Source organism: Piliocolobus tephrosceles, chromosome 14 (assembly GCF_002776525.5).
Source record: "Piliocolobus tephrosceles isolate RC106 chromosome 14, ASM277652v3, whole genome shotgun sequence".
Taxonomy (NCBI): domain Eukaryota; kingdom Metazoa; phylum Chordata; class Mammalia; order Primates; family Cercopithecidae; genus Piliocolobus; species Piliocolobus tephrosceles.
The window spans coordinates 59,168,161-59,188,923 of record NC_045447.1 but is presented as its reverse complement, the minus strand read 5'-3'; the positions used below and the strand labels follow the sequence as shown (position 1 = coordinate 59,188,923).

Here is a 20,763-nt window from a genome sequence, read left to right as displayed (position 1 = left end):
ACACACAGGAGGTGAGCAGCCCAGAGAGCCAGCATTACTGCCAGATCAGCTGATGCATTAGATTCTCACAGGAGCATGAACCCTGTTGTGAACTGTGCATGCGAGGCATCTAGGTTGTGTACTCCTTATAAGAATCTAAATAATGCCTGATGATCTGAAGTGGGACAGTTTCATCCCGAAACCATTCACTGCCCAAGATGTGTGGAAAAATTGTCTTCCATGAAGCCAGCCCGTGGTGCCAAAAAAGCCGGGGACCGCTGCTTTAAAGTGTTTCTCTGTTCAAAGGTAGTTAGCTCTAAAGGCTTGATTGGATTCAGGATATTTTGTTTTTTGTTTCCAAGACTACAGGGGGTGGTGTGTTCTGTCATCGAGAGGCACAATGTGTGTTGCTTTTCTTTTTGTGATGTTAGTAGTTGTTGATACTCAATGCCTACTTCTGTTAATTAGGAGTTGCAGAGTGGTAATGTTCTAATCCTATCATTCCTTCTTCATTTATTAGCTGGAATACTTCCATAAAAAGAACCCTCCTCCCCCAACAGCCTACTAGTTGGTTATCCAGTGGTAAAGGAAAGTTAGGATAAATGCTTTACTCTTTTGCCTTTTTCTTTACTAACTTTAAAAAGTATTATAAATTCATGAATTTAAACATATTTGATGCACTTCAGTCTATCATAGATATTATCCTTATTGAATTTTAAATTGTCTTATTTTGGCCACTGGGAATCTATTAGTATAAAGTTGGCTCTTGAATCTAATTTTTAAAATGTTTTTGATAATAATGTAGAGTCACAGGATACTAATGTCATTTAGAAGAATGAAAAGATTTTTGATGAAGGAAAGTCCTATTTATGTCTCTCATTTGCCCAATATTTTTAACAGTTTTAGAAGGAAATAACAATTAGTAGAACTGTTGAAATATTTGTGTTATGAAGTTTTCTGTCCCCCATCCCCATCTTAGTGTTCCTGAGGTTAAAAAAGTGAGCCTAGGAAAATTAATTTGCAAACATATACTATAGGTCTATATGTACTATAATTTGAAATAAAATGAAGTAGAACGAAGCAGTCTTATGTATTTTGACACCATACCCACATTTCTGTATCACTGGCTTTATCAACTGGATATTTTGTTCAAATATTATATTAACTTTTTCCCCACTCTGTTCTCTTCCTACTCTTATATCAGAGTTGTATCATTGTATATTGAAAATGGATTTATTTCTTAGGCTGCATTAGTTTTTGTGGATTTGGTCTTAGTTGAGCCATTTTTAGCCCGATTAGAATAATCATAATTTAAGGTCCTTTACATTTCAAGCAAAATAAATGCACCCTGACCAGCAAAATTAGGCAAAAATGATGCTCATTGGGAGGAGATTGAGTAGCTCTCAAAGTGAAGAATGAGTGAAACATTTCAGCATTGGGAAGGGTTGGAAACTTGTGATTTCTAAGACACTACTAGCTGATGACTCAGTTCCAACCAACTTTCTTCACTGTGTGTCTAAGTTTTCAGATTTTGTAGGAAAAATGATCTGTTTGGCCCATCTTGGCTTGATGAAGCTCTGGCCAGGGGAACAGAGTATGTAGCAAAGTTATGGCACTGGAGGATTGTGTGAGTTGGGCCACCATCTTTGTTTTGTCTGCTACCTTCTCATGCCTTGTTTTCTCTTTAAAAATACTTTTCCATGACTTTACTGTAAAATCCCTGAGAAAAGGGACTATTTTGTCCACAGTGGCATTCGTAGACCCAGCTTATGTACTTACTGCCTGGTACATAGGTGGTGTTTAGTGCTATTTTCATTTGACTTGAGGACAAAAAATATGGACTCCAGGTTGTTTTCTGTTACTGGGACTCTAACATTTGTGACTGAGTATAAAGGCATTTACTCATTTTTGTTTTTTGTTTTTTTTTTGTATTTTATTTCATTTTTAAAAATTTTCTTATTTTTATGTATTTTATTTTCCTCTTTTATTGAATTTTTATTTATTATTTTATTTCCAGGCTGTGAGTTGGCCTGAGTTTCCCTAAAGGCAAAAGTAGAGACTGGGTTCCTACAAAAGCAAAGGCTTATGTGACTGGAGTTCATCTGCCAATGTGATCCCACCAAGCAGCTGGAGAGGGACAAGAGGAGTGAAGTGTGGAAGGTGGGAGAGGCAATACAGGCATCATCAAGTAGGCTACTGCTACAAGCAACTAGTTGCTTGATCCCACAGAATCTTCTGAGAAGCCTTATGAAAGAAGGATCTGGAATTAATGGGAAAGCATTTATCTGTTGGGCACTATTGCCGATTTGTCAGCTTTGGCCTGTGGGGCTTTAACTTCCTTGTACTTCTAGAGTGCGCTGTTCTGGGGCAGGAAGCAAGAGGTGTATGGTGGGGACTTAGGGGCAACCATTAGGTTGCACCTGTGCAGAACCAGTTACCACAGCAGTAGCTGTAGCATTTGAAGTGTGCAAATGGGAAGTCCAACACTGGGTTTTATTAAAAGATCTTATTAAATGGTACCATCCTTTGGGTGTCCATTAAAAATCGATCAGTCAAAAAACTTGTAACCACTAAACTTGTAAGTAGTTTAAGATTTATGTGATCTAATCCTCCACCATTTACTTTTCCTTAGTTTTGATCTTGAATCTCCACTCTTTTCCTTTCACCCTCTATTCTGAACAGGCCAGCCTCACCCTTCCTGGAGAAGGCCATTTTCATTTTTGCCTTCATACTTTTAAGTTCCATTCACTTAATAAAAATACTTCTATTCCATTTCAGAACTCTACAAAGCTACTTTATGGCCCTTGCAGTAATAGCTTCTGTGAAAAAGGCTTTCCAATAGTAGTGTTACTGTATAGCAGTGCTTTTCTTTGTTGTTGATTCTCTTGGAATCTAGTGAATCTGAGGTTTAAATGATCTTGTTGGTTTTCCATTTGTTTTTTATGGACATGCAGAAATTGAAATGAAATTGGGGAAGATATAGCAAAGAATGGTGTAATAGTATATACTGTAAGTGTGTTGGTTTCGAAATGCATGTATTATCCTCAAATAGATAAGAGTGCTTCATTGTTCTCAACTCTATTTCAAAACAGTGAACACATATATTCCCAAAATACATAGATTGGAATATATCCCATTTTTTAAAATTCACAAATTTTTTTCTTTTGCTGTTTCGTTTTTCAAAAGTCCATAAACAAGCACATGAGAGGATTTTGTAGGTTAATATCACTCTTCGAATGGTAAAACTGAGATTTTAGAGGGTATTTGTTAATTGATAGTATCTTCAAGATTGTAACTTCTGAGTGTGCCAGATTGTATTGTTTTCACTCAGGCAGGTGGTCCTTTAACATGTGGCTCTAACACACAGATTTCCTTATTTTCCTGTTGTTGTTTGTGTGTGTGTGTGTGTGTGTGTGTGTGTGTGTTTTGCCTGTCTTTATTATTCATAGGTACTTCTGCTCTGCAGGCACTTCTGTAAACTTTAGAATAGTCATTTTAGCTGAACCTTTCTTCTTTAGTACCATAATGCATTAAGATTTTCTTTATTTAGAAACCTCAAATAACATGTCGCTTGTGTTTTATTAATGTTTATTAAAGCCTAATATACATGTCTTTTTTTTTCTTTTTGTTTATATACTTGGTTATTTCTATGGTCATTGCTCTGCTGCATTTAATGCTTAATGAATTACGGTAATTTGAAAATAGTCTCTACCTCCCTGGCACTAATATTTCTTTTATTATAACATGATTTACTAAATTTGTTTAGTGTAATTCCTTATGCAAGTTATATAGATGGATCATGTCTGTATTAGGTAAGTAGAATATTGAACCAGTTTACAGAAATGAAATATTATTAAATTTAGTATTTTAGGCAACTTTCAATGGTTTGCAAACATTGACTGTTTAGAAGACTTGTTGATCTGCTGTGTTGAGTTTTCCCTCTGAATTATTTGGTTTATAGCTTCTTGCTTTTTGGCCATATAATACAACATTTTAATTTATGTGTAAGTGTGTGGCATTGACCAATTCTTTCTCTTTTTTTTTTTGAGATGGAGTCTTGCTTTGCCACCCAGGCTGGAGTGCAGTGGCACCATCTTGGCTCACTGCAACCTCCGCCTCCCGAGTCAAGCAATTCTCTGCCTCTGCCTCCTGAGTGGCTGGGATTACAGGTGCCTGCTACCACTCCCAGCTAATTTTTTTGTGTTTTTTTAGTAGAGACGGAGTTTCACCAAGTTGGCTGGGCTAGTCTCAAACTCCTGACCTCATGATCCACCCGCCTCGGCCTCCCAAAGTGTTGGGATTACAGGCGTGAGCCGCCGCGCCTGGCCGACCAATTCTTTCTTTAGTAGAGCACACTTGCTGTATGAATAAATTTGTGTAATAGGCTTGCAGTCTTTCATATTAAATATATTCTTCCTGGATACGTGTTACAAAGCCATGGTTCTGGGAACTTCTTTAACAACTCCTTTTTCCCCCTCTGTTCTTTTAGGATTTTCCTGTTGAACTGGTCATCATTGGAATAGCTTTACTACTTCTACAGACTCCAGCAAGTCAGCAGAAGCCAATCTTAAATCTAGGTAAATAAAAATACAGTCACTAGAGTAAAATGCAGATATAACATGAGTATTGACAGGATTCACTTGAACTATGTATCATGCTATCCTGTGTATTTTGAGTTTCCATCTGTAATTTTTAAAATTATAAAATAGAATTTTTTTCTTGTCTAATTAGGTATTACCTTGTGCAAGCTTTGATATAACATAATTTACCAAGTATCTCGGCTGCATGTTGGAAGGTTATAATCTGACCTTATATAGCAGTAACATTCAGGAATATATTGAATGGCATATCACCTTATTCAGCATTGTATAGCAAAACGGAAAGCTTTAGTATAAAATCCTTGAAAGAAAAGTGTTTAGTAGTTGCAGTTATTTTAAAATTCTCCATACGTTTACTATTCAAAATGTGCTACATTGAACAGGATTTAACTTATGATTATTGCTTTAATCTAGCTAGAACAAATGAAAGATAATATTCTTTTGACAGTCCAGTATTGACTTAAAGAAAAGTGAAGGAGCAGGCCAAGAGAGGCAAAAATGTTCTAGTTAAGAAGAATGTGGTAAAGAAGCTAGTTGCTCTATCTGGCAGATTGGTAAACAAGTCATACTTTTAAAATGTGGCTTTTACATTGGTGTTGCCCCACTTTACTTGGTCTGATCCAAAATAATCCACATAACAATGAGAGCTCTAAATTATGCTGTATAGTGCCATGATATTTTAATATACTGCCATTCTTATTTTTAAAAAGTACGTGAGAGGCCAGGCGTGGTGGCTCATGCCTGTAATCCCAGCACTTTGGGAGGCTGAGGTGGGCGGGTCACCTGAGGTCAGGAGTTCGAGACCAAGCCTGGCTGATATGGTGAAACCCTGTTTCTACTAAAAATACAAAAAAAATTAGCCGGGCGTGGTGGTGCACGCCTGTAATCCCAGTGATTTGAGAGGCTGAGGCAAGAGAATCACCTGAACCTGGGAGGCAGAAGTTGTAGTGAGCCAAGATCATGCCGTTGCACTCCAGCTTGGGCAACAAGAGCAAAACTCTGTCTCAAAAAGAAAGAAAGAAAGAAAGAAAAAGTGTGTGAGATAAATACTTACTGTATAGCTCATTCTTCTGGGCATTTTAATTCATGATTTTGGGAGTGAATTGCTCTTTCACCTGTAGCGTGTCTTGGAAATGGCTTTAGCACATGGAGGGGATCCTTGGCTCCTAGGCTTTGATTCCTACCCTGCATTTGGTTACTGGCTTTATGTTTACTTATGCCTTCCCTCCGCAGTCTGATCCCGTTTTTGCCTTTTTCTTATAGCAGTGCACATGGGATCTTCCCATAAGTATAATTTACCAGTGCTGGTACTTCTGACAGCTATGGTTTTATTTTTTAAAACAGCTTTATTGAAGTGTAATTTATGTACCATAAAATTCAGAATAAAGTGTTTTTTAGTAAATTTATAGATTTGTGCAACCAGCACCACTATTTAGTTTTAGAATATTTCCATCATCCGCCCAAAATTTCTTGTGACCGTTTGTAGTTAATCCTCATTTTCACCCTCAGCCCCAGAGAAACACTAATCTGCTTTTTGTCTCTATAGATTTGCCTTTTCTAGACATTTCATATGAATGGATTTTGTTTTTTGACAAAAAAATTCTAAAGCCTCTGAAAAGCTACATTTCAAATTCTGAAGCTATGTTCTTATATTGTGGTTCATGTGTAAGAGAAAGATAATACAGTATCAAACACTCAAATACTTTCATTATTTGCTGGTTAGCAGACTTTTTCTTTCTCTCGTAAACCAATGTCTCTGACTTAAAGTTACCTTGGAGTGAATAAACTGTACTGAGCACTGCTAAGCCAATATGTCTTGTCAGAAAGTAAGGAAGAGCTATGGGGAAAGAGTATTCAAAGAAATAGGATCACCAAGAGAATATTGATTATTCCAAATTTAAAAGATTTATGTATATGTTTATTTTTACATTAATGTAATATTACACTTTGTAATTGTTAACTGTAGCCTTGATTATGAATAGCAATTTATAAAAATGCCTGGAATATTTAGGTTTATAATAGAGGCTATTAAAATATTGGTATTATATTCATTTCCTGTTATATTAAAGATAATGGATTTTTAGTAGAGACAGTATCAGAAACAATTATGGATTAAGACCAATATTTAGGCAAGAAAAGTAAATTACTAGTGTTAGAGTAACAGGTGTTTGTACTTAATATCATGTTAAGGTTTGACCTCCAGATGATGTAAAATAAAATGCTGACAACTCATTGACATGATTCAAGGCTTGAAGAATTATTTTTGCTGTAGTGGGGAAATCAGTAGAATATTTTGATAATGTAACTTTGAAGCCCATGAATAACATCTTTTAGTAAATCAGGGTTAATTACATCACTTTGAAAAATTATTGTGAAAAAATATATTTATGCCTTAACTCATTCAGTTAATACTGTATATGTGACTCAGTTATTGCATAACTGTATGTATCTGATGTGTAAGTTGTTTCCGTATTAAAGAACCATTCACTAAATTTTTTGTTTTTTTGTTGTTGTTATTTTGGTTCTGGACTTTGGGACTTTCACAATCTCCTTCTTAGCAACTGCAGCTGAAGGGCAGTCCTGCTTCACTTTGCTGTTTACTTAAGCATCTGCTAATAGGATTCTTAGCTGCATTTGTAAAGGAAGCATGTACGTTGGCCTTGTTGTCCACTGATCCAGGAATTCTTGGTCTCTTAGCTCTGTTTGCTGAGGGCAATACTAGCATCTCAGAGGATATTAAGGACAAATGTTGAATTGTATTTTTAAAAAAATTTATATTGACCTAAAAGAGTATCATCAATTTTTCAGTTATATACATTAACAGCTTATTCTATATAATAGTTTCTTTATACTCCTTTTATTTCATCTTAGGATAAAATTTATCATCCTAGTTATGTGTCTGACCCAGTTGTAAAAGGGAAGGAGACTTTCTTGCTTATCACTCTTAAGCAAAATTGCATTTTGTTTGACCGTGGTATTAATTTTTAAAAATGTGCGTTATTATTTTGATGAATAGCTTTGAAGCTCCTCTCTGTTACTGAGGATCAGAAAATCCCAAAGTCTTCTCTGCTGTTAGTGATGCCAATTCTGCAGATACTATCTTCTACTGCCTTGGAAGACTGTATATCTATGGATGAAGAAGGTCCCTCTAGGCAGCAGTTGGCTCTGAACCTTTTGGAAATGATACAGCGGGAATGTTACAGAGATGACCACCAAAAGGTAATGAATCTATCCTTGTTTCTCTTAAATAAAGTGTCGATGTGGAATTTAGGTATACGGATAATCTTGCCTCCTGATGAAGCATCTGTTTGTTATCAGACTTTATCATTCAGTCAGATAATGCTGTTGGAGATCTTAACATATTCTTCTGGACTATAAGAAGGGATAGTAGTCCTGTCGTGAAATAAGTTTGGAAATGCTATATCTTTTCTTCTTTGAAAATCCAGTGCACAATACTAGTTAAAGATCCTGAAGGGTTCTTCAGAAAAGGAACTAATTCTATTTAACCTGATACTTCTGTAATATATTTTAACATGGAATCATGTTTTAAAATTATACTGTTGGTTAAGTACAGCATATTGCTAGATCTGGGATAATCCAGGGTGGGAAATAGTTCTCAAATGCCTGAAACTTCTGATATCAGTAAGAACTAAAACTTCCTTATTTAATATGGTACCTCTTGCCATATTCCCTGGCATAATGACTCTCGATGTCCCCTGTGTATGCCCCTATTCTGCTGCCTCCAACTGGAAGACAACAGGCCTGCCACATTCCTTTTCCAATCCTGCCTTCCTCCTGCTTTTTCAGTCTCACTTTTCCTGTTACAATAATGTACAAGTATTGTCATGGTTTGGATATTGGTTGGGTTCTTGGCCTAGATTTACCAGACTTTTTTTGTTATGATATATGAGTTTTGTCTTTATCAAAATGAAGCATTATTTTCCAACTCCTCTTATGGCGATGAAATGAGGATTGAATAAGATGAAGCTGGCGAAGCATCTTAAATCTCCATGAAGAGCGGCACTATGTAAATACAAACTAGAGTGATGGTTGTGGCTTCATCTGCAAAAGCAGAGATATCTCTTATGTTAAATGCTCCAGCAGCACAAATCCAGTCATTATTATTTCTTGTTTGAGCGTGTAGCAGAAACTGGCCAATAATTATAGGCAAATTGAATGTATATTACAGCTTCCTAAATCCTAATTGTTTGGCTAAAACTTTAAAACTTGAAACAGGTATTTGATTTGAATTAAGAGAGAGAAGTTCTTGCATCAGCCCTAATAGGAGTACAAAATCTGACAAAAAAAAAAATTCTAGTAGCTTTTTTACTTTACTTCTTGGTTTGCCCATATAGAACAATGATTGGATCTTGAATGGGAGTGGGGGCAGGGCAAGAATTCTGTTCCTTTAAATCACACGTGTTATTTACTGAGGATCACCCCAACTCTAATACATAAGTACTTCATTTACTATTTGCTCAGATGTGTGTGAATCTTATTCATCAACACTAATATCTGGACTTTCTCTTTAGCAGCTGGTAAAGGGGAGGGGCAGAATTACTATTAGGGCTATAAATATGTTATAGCCCTTATGATACTGTGCTGCTTTAAGGAGACTTTCAGTAGATATATGATCACTGTTTTAAAAAATTTAAGCCACATTTTACTATTGGCTTTTTTTTCCTGCTCCTATGTGGAACTTTACATTCCAATCACACCTATGAATTTAACATGCCCCAAACTCTTCAAGTCTCTTACTGAATCTTTGCTTTTGTACAGAATGCTGTTTTATGTCATCTGCCTGAACTATTCATTCTTCAAGACTCAGCCAAATATTCCCAGCCTCTTTCCCAAGTCAAGATTATTTGACTATTCGATTTTTTTTTTTTTTTTTTTTTTTTTGAGACGGAGTCTCACTCTGCCGCCTAGGCTGGAGTGCAGTGGTGTGATCTTGGCTATTAAATGTGATATTTAAAGCTACCTATTGCATTCTCCCCAGGCAAAATTAAATAAATTAATAAATATTAAAAAATTAAAAAAAATGAACACTAATTGTAAATTCTAAAGGGCTTGAAACATTCTGCTTCCTCCTTGTTCCCCTCCACTCCCACAAGAGAAAGTGGGGGATAAAAGAGAGACTGCATCAGTGTATGAGTCAGATTCCAGTCAGGAAAGAGAAAACACACTGGCAATTTGAGCAAGGAAAACTTAATGCAAATAATTATTAGTAAGAGGTGTTTAGTTACAAAAACTTATAAAAAAAGCATCTAAGGAGTATTACAGTAGTATATGTATGGAGCAGCTACTACCTGTAAGCTAAGACCAAGGCAGAGTTCCCAAGGAAGGAACTAAAAAGGTCTCCCCAGACAACACTGAGAGTCAGACCTGGTAGGAGAGAATGTGGAGAAGGCCTACTGGGTGATATAGTCTGCTGGGGTGCCATAGGCTAGAACTGGTCCACAGGAAACCACCTGTTGTGGTGTGAGCAGGCTGGAATTGGCTGAGCTGGTCCACTGGAAGCCACCTCTGGGATATCCTGCATGTCCCTAGCAGCCGTGGTAGGAGAAATCAAAGAAGCACACAGGAACCTGAAGAGAAGCCCCTTCTTCCTTTCCTTGCAATGTCTCTCCTGTGCTCTCTATTGGCAAGGTCTAACATTAGACCAGAGGGCAAAGGAGAAATGCTGAAAAGGCACAACTGTAAGATCACATAGACAAAGAAGGGTGGATGTGGAGCTGAAAGTTAACAAATTGAGTAACTGGCTCAGAAAGTAAGACAGAATCAGAAAAGTTTTTTTTGGAGGGGAATAAGGGTGGATGGGTGAGATGAAGTGGAAAAGAAGACTTAAAAGTTAAATTCTTGTAATTGTGCAGGAGGCAAAATTCATTTCTATGGAACTGTTTTAGTCAGCAGAACAATTTACAGACAGCTTGACTGAGCTGGGGTCTACCATGTGTTTATTCATTCTTATGTGTGTTTTTAAAAATTAAATATGGTACTTTTGGGTCTTTGGTAATAAAGCTTTGCCAAGTAGATTTTATTTGAAATTGCTTTGAAGTAGTATAAAGTAAGCAGAATATTTGTTTCTTAAAAATCATAAAATTTGCAAGGAATTGTCATTGTCCTACTTATAGCTAAAGTTAACATTTATTGAACATGTCCGGTATGCTAGAAGTTATTATGTGGGTCAACTCATATTTCTTACAATAACTATGAAATAGGTATCTTTTCTTTTTTTTTTTTAAATCTATTTCCAGCTGTGTGGCCTTGGACTAGTGACTGAATCTATGTGGTATCTGGGCCCTGGTAAAGTGGGTAACAAAACGCCACCTTCATGGTGTTGTTTATTGAGCACTTCATATGTGCAGGCTTCGTTTTAAGCACTTTGGCTTGTATTAACTAATTTGATTTTGTCTCACACTCTTTGAAGTAGGTAAAATTATTGATCTCATTTTACCTAAGAGTTAACTGAGGCATAAAAGAGGTAAATAACTTACTGTCATGCAGTGGGAACCCAATTCTTTTTTAATAGCTTTATTGAAATGTAATTCACATATGCCCTTCACTCATTTAAAGTGTACAATTCAATGACTTTTAGTATATTCACAGAATTATATATTCATTACCACAATCAACTTTAGAACATTTTTATTTTTATTATCCTAAAAAACCCCTGCACTAGTAGTAGTCATCACTCCCTAATTCCCCCATTTTTTCCTCATCCCTCAGGTTAGGCAGTCTCTAATCTGCTTGCTGTCTCTCTATGGATTTGCCTATTCTGGACATTTCCTTCAAATATAATCATACAATAAGTGGTCCTTTGTGAGTGGCTTTTTTCACTTAGTATAATGTCTTCAAGGTTTGTCCATGTTGTAGCATGTGCCGTGTAGCAGTGCCTCATTTTCTGTTAGAGCTAATATTCCATTGTATGGATACCTTACATTTACTTTCCTGTTCTTTTGTTGATGAATGTCTGGCTCTTTTCCATTTTTTGGCTCTAATGCTGCTATAACCATTCATGTATCAGTTTTTGTGTGGACAAATGTTTTCATTTCTCTTGAGTAGATACCGAGGAGTAGAATTGCTAGATAAGGTGATTACTCTATGTTTCACTGTTGGGGGGAATGGACAGATTGTTTTCCAAAGGGGCTGCACTATTCTACATTCCCACCAGCAGTGTATGAGGGTTCCAATTTCTCCCCGTCCTCGCCAACTGTTGTTACTGTCTTATCTTTTTGATTTAGCCATCCTAGTAGGTGTAAAGTGATATTTCATTGTGGTTTTGTTTTGCATTTCACTGATGGTATTCTTGAAATACTTATTTTACAAGCTAGGAAACTGAGATTAGAGAGGTTAATTTGTCTGGATTACACAGGTAGTGAAGGGTAGAGTTGGAGTTCAGATTTTGTTTGATTCTAGAGCCTATATCCAGTTACCAGCACTTTCATTTTGTTTTCTTTCTTTGTTTTTTTTTTTTTTTTTGGCACAATATTTTATCATCTTTGTGCTGAACTTGGGAGTAAATAACAGTTGTACTTCAGATTTACAGGGAAACGAACTGTGAATTAGTAGTATATTGAAATAAACTTTTTTTAGACTTCTGGTTGAAACTTAGAAAGGAATTAGTAAGTCTTAGGTGTGCTTCTATCATCATCTTCTGAAAGACGTGGGACTGAGGATGGTGTGTGTTATCTCTTGGTTATAATAAACCACTCCCAAATCTCTCAACTCATGTCTAGAGTCTTCGTCGTGGTCTTCATAGTGCTAGAGTCTTCATAGTGCTTGACTGGTGAGTGACTGATATCCTCTAGCAAAAATCGATCTTACTTTTAAGGTTCTATAAGTTTGAGTTCCTATACCCACTCTCTACTTTTGCTAAGCCTGTTTTAGTCACTATTATAGATTAATGCCATTCTTTACAGTTAATGAAAATCAATATTGTTCACAATTTCTTTTTCAGACCTATTTTGACAAAGAAGTACTATCAGATGTCTTATTGTTACTACTTAATGTACCTGCACATTTTTATTAAATGTTTTTTAAAATAAAGATTCTCAGTTATTTTATACCTATAAAAGATGTCTTACAACCACCCAGTATTTATTTAAATGAATTTTTCTGTGATTTATTTTTTATTGGTATATAATTCATGTAACATAAGCCTTTTATTTTTAATACCTACTTTCTCCTCTAAAAGCAAAGCTTACTAGCACTTTCACAGGTCCTCCGTCAGGCTGTGGGGCCAGGATTTGGTAGCTGGTGCTGAGAGAAAACTCTTGATTGCATCCTTGCCCTGGGACTGTGCCAGTGGCAGCTGTCACTCAATGGGACAATTTCTCCTGCTGCTTTAACCTTAGGCAAACAAACAAACAAACTTAAGAGCCTAAACCTGGACATAACAGTTCAAGTAACCTGGGACTGCTTTCTGTTTCATTGTTTCCTCTTACATGTCCCTGTTATATTGTTGCTTTTACTCAACTTGTGGTTCATGGTAATTTCCAAATTATATTCATTTACATGAGTTTTATTTTTCTCTTCTGAAGATGACAGCAATACTATTTCCTTTTATTTTGCAATTTCAGGCACTGTGCTAGGTGTTTTATAGATATTACAACCTAAGCGGGAAAGTAGTCATTTCTTAAATTTTACAAACGAGTAAAGTAAGGCTTAAAAAAATTGTGTCATGGCTGATAGCTGGCATGGCTGTGCTGAAGTCCTGGCCCTTTAAATTTTATGGTGTTTGTCATTAGTCTAAAACGTTATGCACATGTACCCTAGAACTTAAAGTATTAAAAAAAAAAAAAAAAAAAAAAAAAAAAAAAACTTGGCCATGGTTGTTAATGAACTCCTTCTTCTTGGGAAGAAAAATATTCTTAGAGAGCTGGACCTATATAAACTTAGATATTATTTAATTTTTAAAATTTGTAATTTTCTTGAAATAGTAATGTATTCAAATGGTTCAGACAGTAGAAAATTGCATATAATGAATGCTGCCTTCTTGCCTTTGATTCCAGCTGTCCAGTTCTCACTCTCCAAAACAGAAGATTTAGTGGTTACTAATTTCTTCTGTGTTTGTCCACATACTTTTCTTTGCATATACAAACAACTACAAGTATATTTTCTTTTTCTCCTCACTCTCTTTGAAAAAAAAAATTGATAGCATTCCAGTCATGGTATCTGTATCTTATATTTTCACTTGGGGGAATCTTTTTATATCAATACAGTGAGAGCTTCCTCATTTGTTTTTACTGTGACATTTAGTTGTCAAAGACATTTCATATCTACTCTTAGATATATGCTCAAGAAAATTGAATACTTACAACCTCACAAAAACTTACAGGAGTGTTCATAGCATCATTATTCATTAGAGCCAAAATGTGGAAACAACTTAAATATCCATCAACTGATAATGGATAAACAAAATATGATATATCCATACAATGCAATATTATTTGGCAATAAAAATAAATGAGTTATTGATACAAGTAACAACATGGATGAACCTTGAAAACATGCTAAGTGAAAGAAGCTGGTCACAAAGGACCACATATTATGTGTTTCCTATTTGAAATGGCCAGTATAGAACCAGAGTAGAGTAGTGGTTGCCAAGGGCTGGAGGTGGGGTTGGGGGAGTAAGGAGTGACTATCAATGGGTATGGGATTTTTGTTTGGGTTGATGAAAATGTTCTAAAATTAGGTAGTGATGTTGGTTACACAGTTAAAGAAATGAATTGCTAAAATCCAATAAGTTGTAAACTTTAAAAGGGTGCCTTTTATAGTATGCAAATTTTATCTCAATAAAGCTGTTATTTAAAAATTTTATAAAGCTTAACTTTTACTTTGCATCCTTTCAATTGTTACCCTGATTCATATAAGTCAGCCTCTATTGACCAGACAGTTATAATCTAGAGATTTCTAGTCTGTCACAAAGTACTCTACATGATTTGAATTACTTTATTAGCAAGCAATGTCTAATGATTCTGTAACGTCTATGACTTCTCCTGAGTTGTTTATTTACAGAGCTCACCTTGGCTACCCTCTGACCCTGTCTGCACTACTTTATTTCTGCGATGAGCCATTTCTCAGATTAATTTAGGATAATATCATCTCTGGGTATTGTTTCAGCTTAGAGCTGTCAGGCCATTTCCTATTGCACAAGTTACAATTATTAATGAATTCCCAGGCTCCAGCTGAACCAACTTTGTTCCTATCAACGTACTGTCTGTTACAGAAATGAATTGTCCTCAGTCCAAGTCTGCCATCTGCCCCAAATTGCTTCTGCGTAGGGCCTGGAGCTGGGCAAATACAGTATTTTTTTTGTTGTTGTTGTATCTTTCTTCTCATTGGTGAATACTTTTTTAGTGATAATAGCTTTTTCCAAACACAATTGCCTCTGGATCTTGTATATTAATTCGTATTTTCTGCCTTAATGGGGAATGAATGGTAAATATGAGGAAAAGTTGTGATAAAACTCTTCTAGAGTTCCATCTAACAACTTTTTTCTCTTTCTCTTTGTGTAATCCTATTACCTCAATTATGTGCAGAGAAGATTTTGGCAGTAATTCAATTTGTATTCATTTTTTGGAAGGAGTGATATCTTACAATGAAATATACGAATGCCAAAAATATATTTCTGACAAATATATTTATCTCACTTATTTATGCTTCTCTTGTCTTTATTTTTCAGCTCTCCTACAAGCTTGCGTGCCCTGTAACCAGTGTGTATGGTTCAATATTTACAGCCTGGAGGATTCTTGAAGTAATGAGAGACTCGTCTGCTGCAAGTGACTGGTTGACTTCAGTAGAGTCATTGCTTCCTATTACTACTGTGATCCCTGTGCCTGCTTTTCTTCTGCTGGCTCACCTCCTTGTTGAAGACAAAGGACAGAATCTTCACCAAATACTGAAGGTCACTACAGAATTAGCCCAAGCAGATTCCTCCCAGGTAAAGCAAGAGAGTGATGGAACAATAATGAGAAAAAAGCTTAATCATTGGAATTGTAGATGATTCCTGCTTTGTGGATTATTTGCAGCAGAGTTTTAAATTATGGGTTGATGATTTTTTTTTTTCTTGCTATCTTTATCCTTCCATTTTTTTCTTCTTTTTCCTTACTCTGAGTTGATGTATACTTAATGATGCAAACATGTTTTAAATGCAATCATACTTTGCAAGGAAATCTGCACATGGTGCTATTCTGGTTCTTCCAGTTTTTTGGTGGATTTGCTATTTTGTAATGCTTTTGCCAACTCTTGGAACCTATTCCAAGATACATATCCATTAGTTCTAATGTTGATCATTTAAAGTGGACACAGATTAATCAGTTCAAGATAAGGGAGCCTATACAATAGCCATTAATATCTTTTTAACTTCTTGCAGTTTGATACTGTCTTTCCTGAGTCATTTAATAAGCTAAAAAATACTGACTCTTTACTATGTATGGTACAGATCTCCATGCTAGGATATGAGGGTAAACAATTTTTCTTCCTATCTGCACAGAACTTAGGATGTAATGAGAAAGCAGTCAGGCGTTAATAAGACTTCTTTCCCCAGCCTTTTACACTAACCACATATTTAGCATAATAACCTGTGACTTTCTTTTTCTCCAATTGATAGAATCTCTAGAATGCATTTCCTATAAAGGAAAGATTTTCTAACCAAGTAGTTTTGACATTTTTGTTATCCTCTGTTTATTAGTGCTTGGGTTTCTTTTCAAGAATGATGAAGAAACCTTCCATCTCCCAATGGAAAAGTGATGTATGTGTTCCTAGAGGAAAAAATTTGATGGTAGAAAAGGGGCACATGTGTTTATTTGAGACATGAAGTTAAGTGAGTGCAGTGGCTTATGCCTGTAAGCCCAGCACTTTGGAAGGCTGAGGTGGGCGGATCACTTGAGGTCAAGAGTTTGAGACCATGGCCAACATGGCAAAACCTTGTTTCTACTAAAATACAAAAGTTAGTCAGGTGCAGTGAAGTGCACCTGTAATCCCAGCTACTCAGGAGGCTTAGGCAGGAGAATTGCTTGAACTCAGGAGGTGGAGGTTGCAGTGAGCCGAGATCATGCCACTGCACTTCAGCCTGGGACTCTGTCTCAAAAGAAAAAAAAAAAAAAAAAAAAAAAAACAGATATGAAGTTAATGTATTTGGAATTCCTTTTTAACCTCAAATTGTCATACTCATTCCTTTTTGTTGTGTAAACAACTGCTGATATCTCACAAAAAGTTTTCACTCTGACCTCATCTGTTCTGATTCTGCAAGTGGATTTGTAATGTACTCAAAATACTTTTGTTTCATGGTGTATGCATAACGTGAATCAGTTTAACTTGCTTTCTGCTTTATCTGTCCTTGTATTTTCTATAGTGATCCTACTTCTAACCAATGTTTTCTTTCAGTGTTGACACTTGGTAGGATAATCGCTAGAATAGTTAATGCAGATAATGCCTGGAGATTATCTAAAGAAGGATTCCTTTGAAGTTATACAGTGGGTTACCTTGTTCTGTCTACACCACTGATATAAAACATATATTGCATCAATCTATACACACACACAGGAAATTTGATCAAGCATGATCAAATTCTATAAGTAACAGAAAATCATCTTAAACTGCCATAAACCGTTTTTTCCCCTTTATTTTTAGTTCGTAATTGACAATTGTACATATTTATGGAATACAGAGTGATATTTTGATATATGTATAAAATCTGCAGTGATCAAATCAGGGTAATTAATAGTATATCCATCACCTTAAACGTTTATCATTTTTGTGTGTACATGTTGGAAACATTCAAAATCCTTTCTTCTAGTTTTTGTTACCTCTAGTATTTAGGACATTCATGGTCTGGACAGTATTTTCAAGCTACAGTTTCTTTCTTCTGAATTTGGTGGAAGCCCAAAGCCTTATAAGCTTATATTCAAAATTCAAAAGGAAGAGAGAAGTAAAGAATGCTCAGATTGGCCTTGCTTAGGTCATGTGTTTACATTGGACCAACCATCATGATGGGATAATGGGGCACTTTACTTGGCCATCCTGGGTAGAATAGAAGTAGGTGAAGTATCAGGTCCTAAAATTGTTTCCGCCATCAGGTTCATGAGGAATGGGGTGAAATGATCCCCCAAAGGAAGAATAGATAGTGTACTGGTCATAGAAGTGGGAATGTGCTGAATAGGCAAAAAATGTAAAGCAGAACTTCTCAGTTTGTCTTTTGGGGGACACTGAAATGTGGTATATGTGGCAGGTGTGCTGAGATATTATCCTCTCTCAGCATTCTGGCAGCCAGTTAGTTGTCTTAGCTCAGGCTGCCTGAAGTCTCTGGCAGCCTCTGGCCAACTGGTGTGTAGAAGCCTTATAGGATGCTTCATAGTATCTGATAAATATTTGTAGAGGGAATACCTGATAAAAGATTATATTGTTTTGGAAATTAAGGCTATTTGTTTGTGGTTTTAAGACCTGAAAAAATGTGTTTTCCTCCTATGTTTCTATCCATGAGGTTTAAGGGTTTTTGGTAAGATTAAATGCTTAGGTATCTGAACTGAACATCAACCACAAAGATGAGTAATTTTTAGATAGGTTGAATTGGTCTAAAATAAAAGTGTAAATAGTTTAGTATCTCACCTTCAATGGAATAACTCTAAATACTGTGTGTAAGGTGTATCAATTTCTTTTTGACTGATTTATAAAATAGAATATGCCAAAGAGCAAAAGCTCATAAATTTGATTTTAGAGAACCACAGGTTCCTTCCTTAAAACCTATCCCCAATGATGGTCTTAACAAATTGAGTTTTGCAAAACTCAGTGCCTCTTTCAAATTCTTGTTGCTTGCTTGCTTTTCTCTTGTTTGGAAGTGGGAATAGGGTCATGCTTATTTATTTTGCTTTGCTTTTACTTGCATCTTACAACACTGAGGTATTTTATTTTCTTTTTACATTTTGGTTGTTAAGTCTAGTTAAAGATCTTGCATAATGGGAACAGTTGCAATCTTCGATTATTTTATTCTTTGTGATGTTTTCAGAGCTTCAGTTTTTTTCCGTGTGTAAAAGTGTACACATTTGATCCATTTGAAATCACTTATGTGACTAGGTTCATGGGCCATGACTTGCTGGTCTTTGAAAAGTCATATATTATCAAATAGTAAAAGTTGAGTTATAGGGCAGAATCCTGTGATAGTTCTACTCAGGGTCATAAGCCATATTTTAACATGGAAAATGAATAGGAAATGTGTGAAATTTAATGATCTGTAAGTTACTGCTGTGAGAAAAAGAGAAAATATATTCTATAAAAGAACTTGCACAAAGAGTCTTTGGACACTTTGTACTTTGTTCTGTTGTTACTGAATTCTATGAATTGCTACCCCCTGAAGTCAGTCGGCTTCCTATGTACTTCACACCAGCAAAAAGAAGCCAGAATGTACAGTACTTTTAATAAATAGCTTGATAGATAAGAAGTAGTGTACTACTATTCCCTGGTAGCCATAGCATCGATTATGCCTGGAGAAAAATTGGGATGAGCCTGCCAGCATGGAGCAATTAGGTGAAGAGAAACACAACCAAAATACAAGGTCAAGTTGCATGTACCCCATCCTGTGGCAATGTGTTTATTTCTTCTTTGTAAACCTTACATATATATCTGTAGGATAAAAAGCTTTCACCTGGCATTTGATCCCTTTTGTGTTTTCCTGGTTGTGTACAAAAAGCCTAGAGTTTATACACAGGGAAGTAATTCTGTGTTAATTTCTTGGGACTCCTGGGTGTTAATGTTTGGCCATTACTTCTGATTGGTCTACAGATTAGAAATTACTGACAGTTCTCATCGAAGGAATTGTAACTTTTCAGTTAAACCCCTACCAATGTGATACTTACTGATGTACTGAAGCAAAATCCGTTTGTCTGGGTGTGTCACTGAACAGGAAGCATCAGAAAGGATGGGGTAGAGTTTGAGGAGAAGGGGTCCAAAACTGCATTCAGAACAGTGGAGTCTATCTGCTTCCAACTGATATCAGGGACTAGTAGGTTTGTTTCTGGTTAAAACTCTCCAAGGGGTGAGCTTCTGGTGTTGTTGAAGGACTGTGAGAGGGGAATCAGAGCAGACTTTGTGGTAACTTTGAATTTCATAATAGGTAGGAGGAATTTTGCTCAAGGAAAAATACATTGAGGTCCACCATTGCTAGAACAAAAGTTTTCTCATTTATTTAGTGGAGAGGGAAGGGCGAAGTGGGGATTGGTCCTCTACATACTTGTACCATGGCCAGACAACCTGAAGTGGAGTAACAAGTTTACATGCCTCATCATTCTTCAACCCTTCCACAGTCAGCCCTTCAAATCAAAGGACAATCTTATTTATAGGAAACATTTATTTATATCTCTTGAATTAAACCATGCCAGCTCCCTGCAACCAACTTGGCCTTGATTCATAAATATAAATGAATAGTTAAGGCTCACCAGACTTAAGAGAAAATGTAACAATGTGACTAACCAGAGCTTCTGTCTCTAGAAGTAAGAGAACTTAGGGAGCAGGAGGTAATGTAAAAACGATTTATGTCCTAAGAGATGTTGGAAAGATACTGTATATATGTTTTTGTATTGTATATAAAAATGCTACTGGCCGGGCGCGGTGGCTCAAGCCTGTAATCCCAGCACTTTGGGAGGCCGAGTCGGGCGGATCACAAGGTCAGGAGATCGAGACCATCCTGGCTAACATGGTGAAACTCTGTCTCTACTAAAAAATACAAAAAACTAGCCGGGCGAGGTGGCGTGCGCCTGTAGTCCCAGCTACTTGGGAGGCTGAGGTGAGAGAATGGCGTGAACCCGGAAGGCAGCGGAGCTTGCAGTGAGCTGAGATCCGGCCACTGCACTCCAGCCCTGGCGACACAGCGAGACTCCGTCTCAAAAAAAAAAAAAAAAAAAAAAAATGCTACTAAGAGAAAGAAGAAATTTGAAAGCAAGAGATTTCAGAAATTAAAAATGTGATTGCCGTAGTGTATATATGGAGATTAGATTAGATTAGATTTGTATTATTATGGAGATTGTAAAATACTCATCTAAATATTTCATAATATAGAGCAAAAAGATGAAATTGAAAAAGTAAAGACAATGAGGGTCAACTTGGTGTTCTAACAACTTCCTAATAGGAATTCTAGGGTGAAAGAAACAGAGAAAATGAAGGATGGAAACTTAAAACACACCAGAAAACT

At 36.2% G+C, this 20,763-nt stretch overlaps 1 protein-coding gene and 1 non-coding gene across 6 annotated transcripts in view; both read left to right on the top strand.

Moving 5' to 3' along the window:
* FOCAD (focadhesin) overlaps positions 1 to 20,763 on the top strand; it is a 317,972-nt gene that overhangs the window by 96,048 nt on the left and 201,161 nt on the right. For all 5 annotated transcript variants that reach the window (XM_023191713.2, XM_023191709.2, XM_023191710.2 and 2 more), the window contains 3 exons: positions 4,469 to 4,556; positions 7,594 to 7,796; positions 15,265 to 15,522. In XM_023191713.2, coding sequence (XP_023047481.2) covers positions 4,469 to 4,556; positions 7,594 to 7,796; positions 15,265 to 15,522 — 549 coding nt within the window. The remainder of the gene's footprint in view (positions 1 to 4,468; positions 4,557 to 7,593; positions 7,797 to 15,264; positions 15,523 to 20,763) is intronic.
* On the top strand, positions 12,784 to 12,912 carry LOC111526150. The gene has a single exon (XR_002726270.1). It is a non-coding gene; the product is annotated as a small nucleolar RNA SNORA30/SNORA37 family (small nucleolar RNA).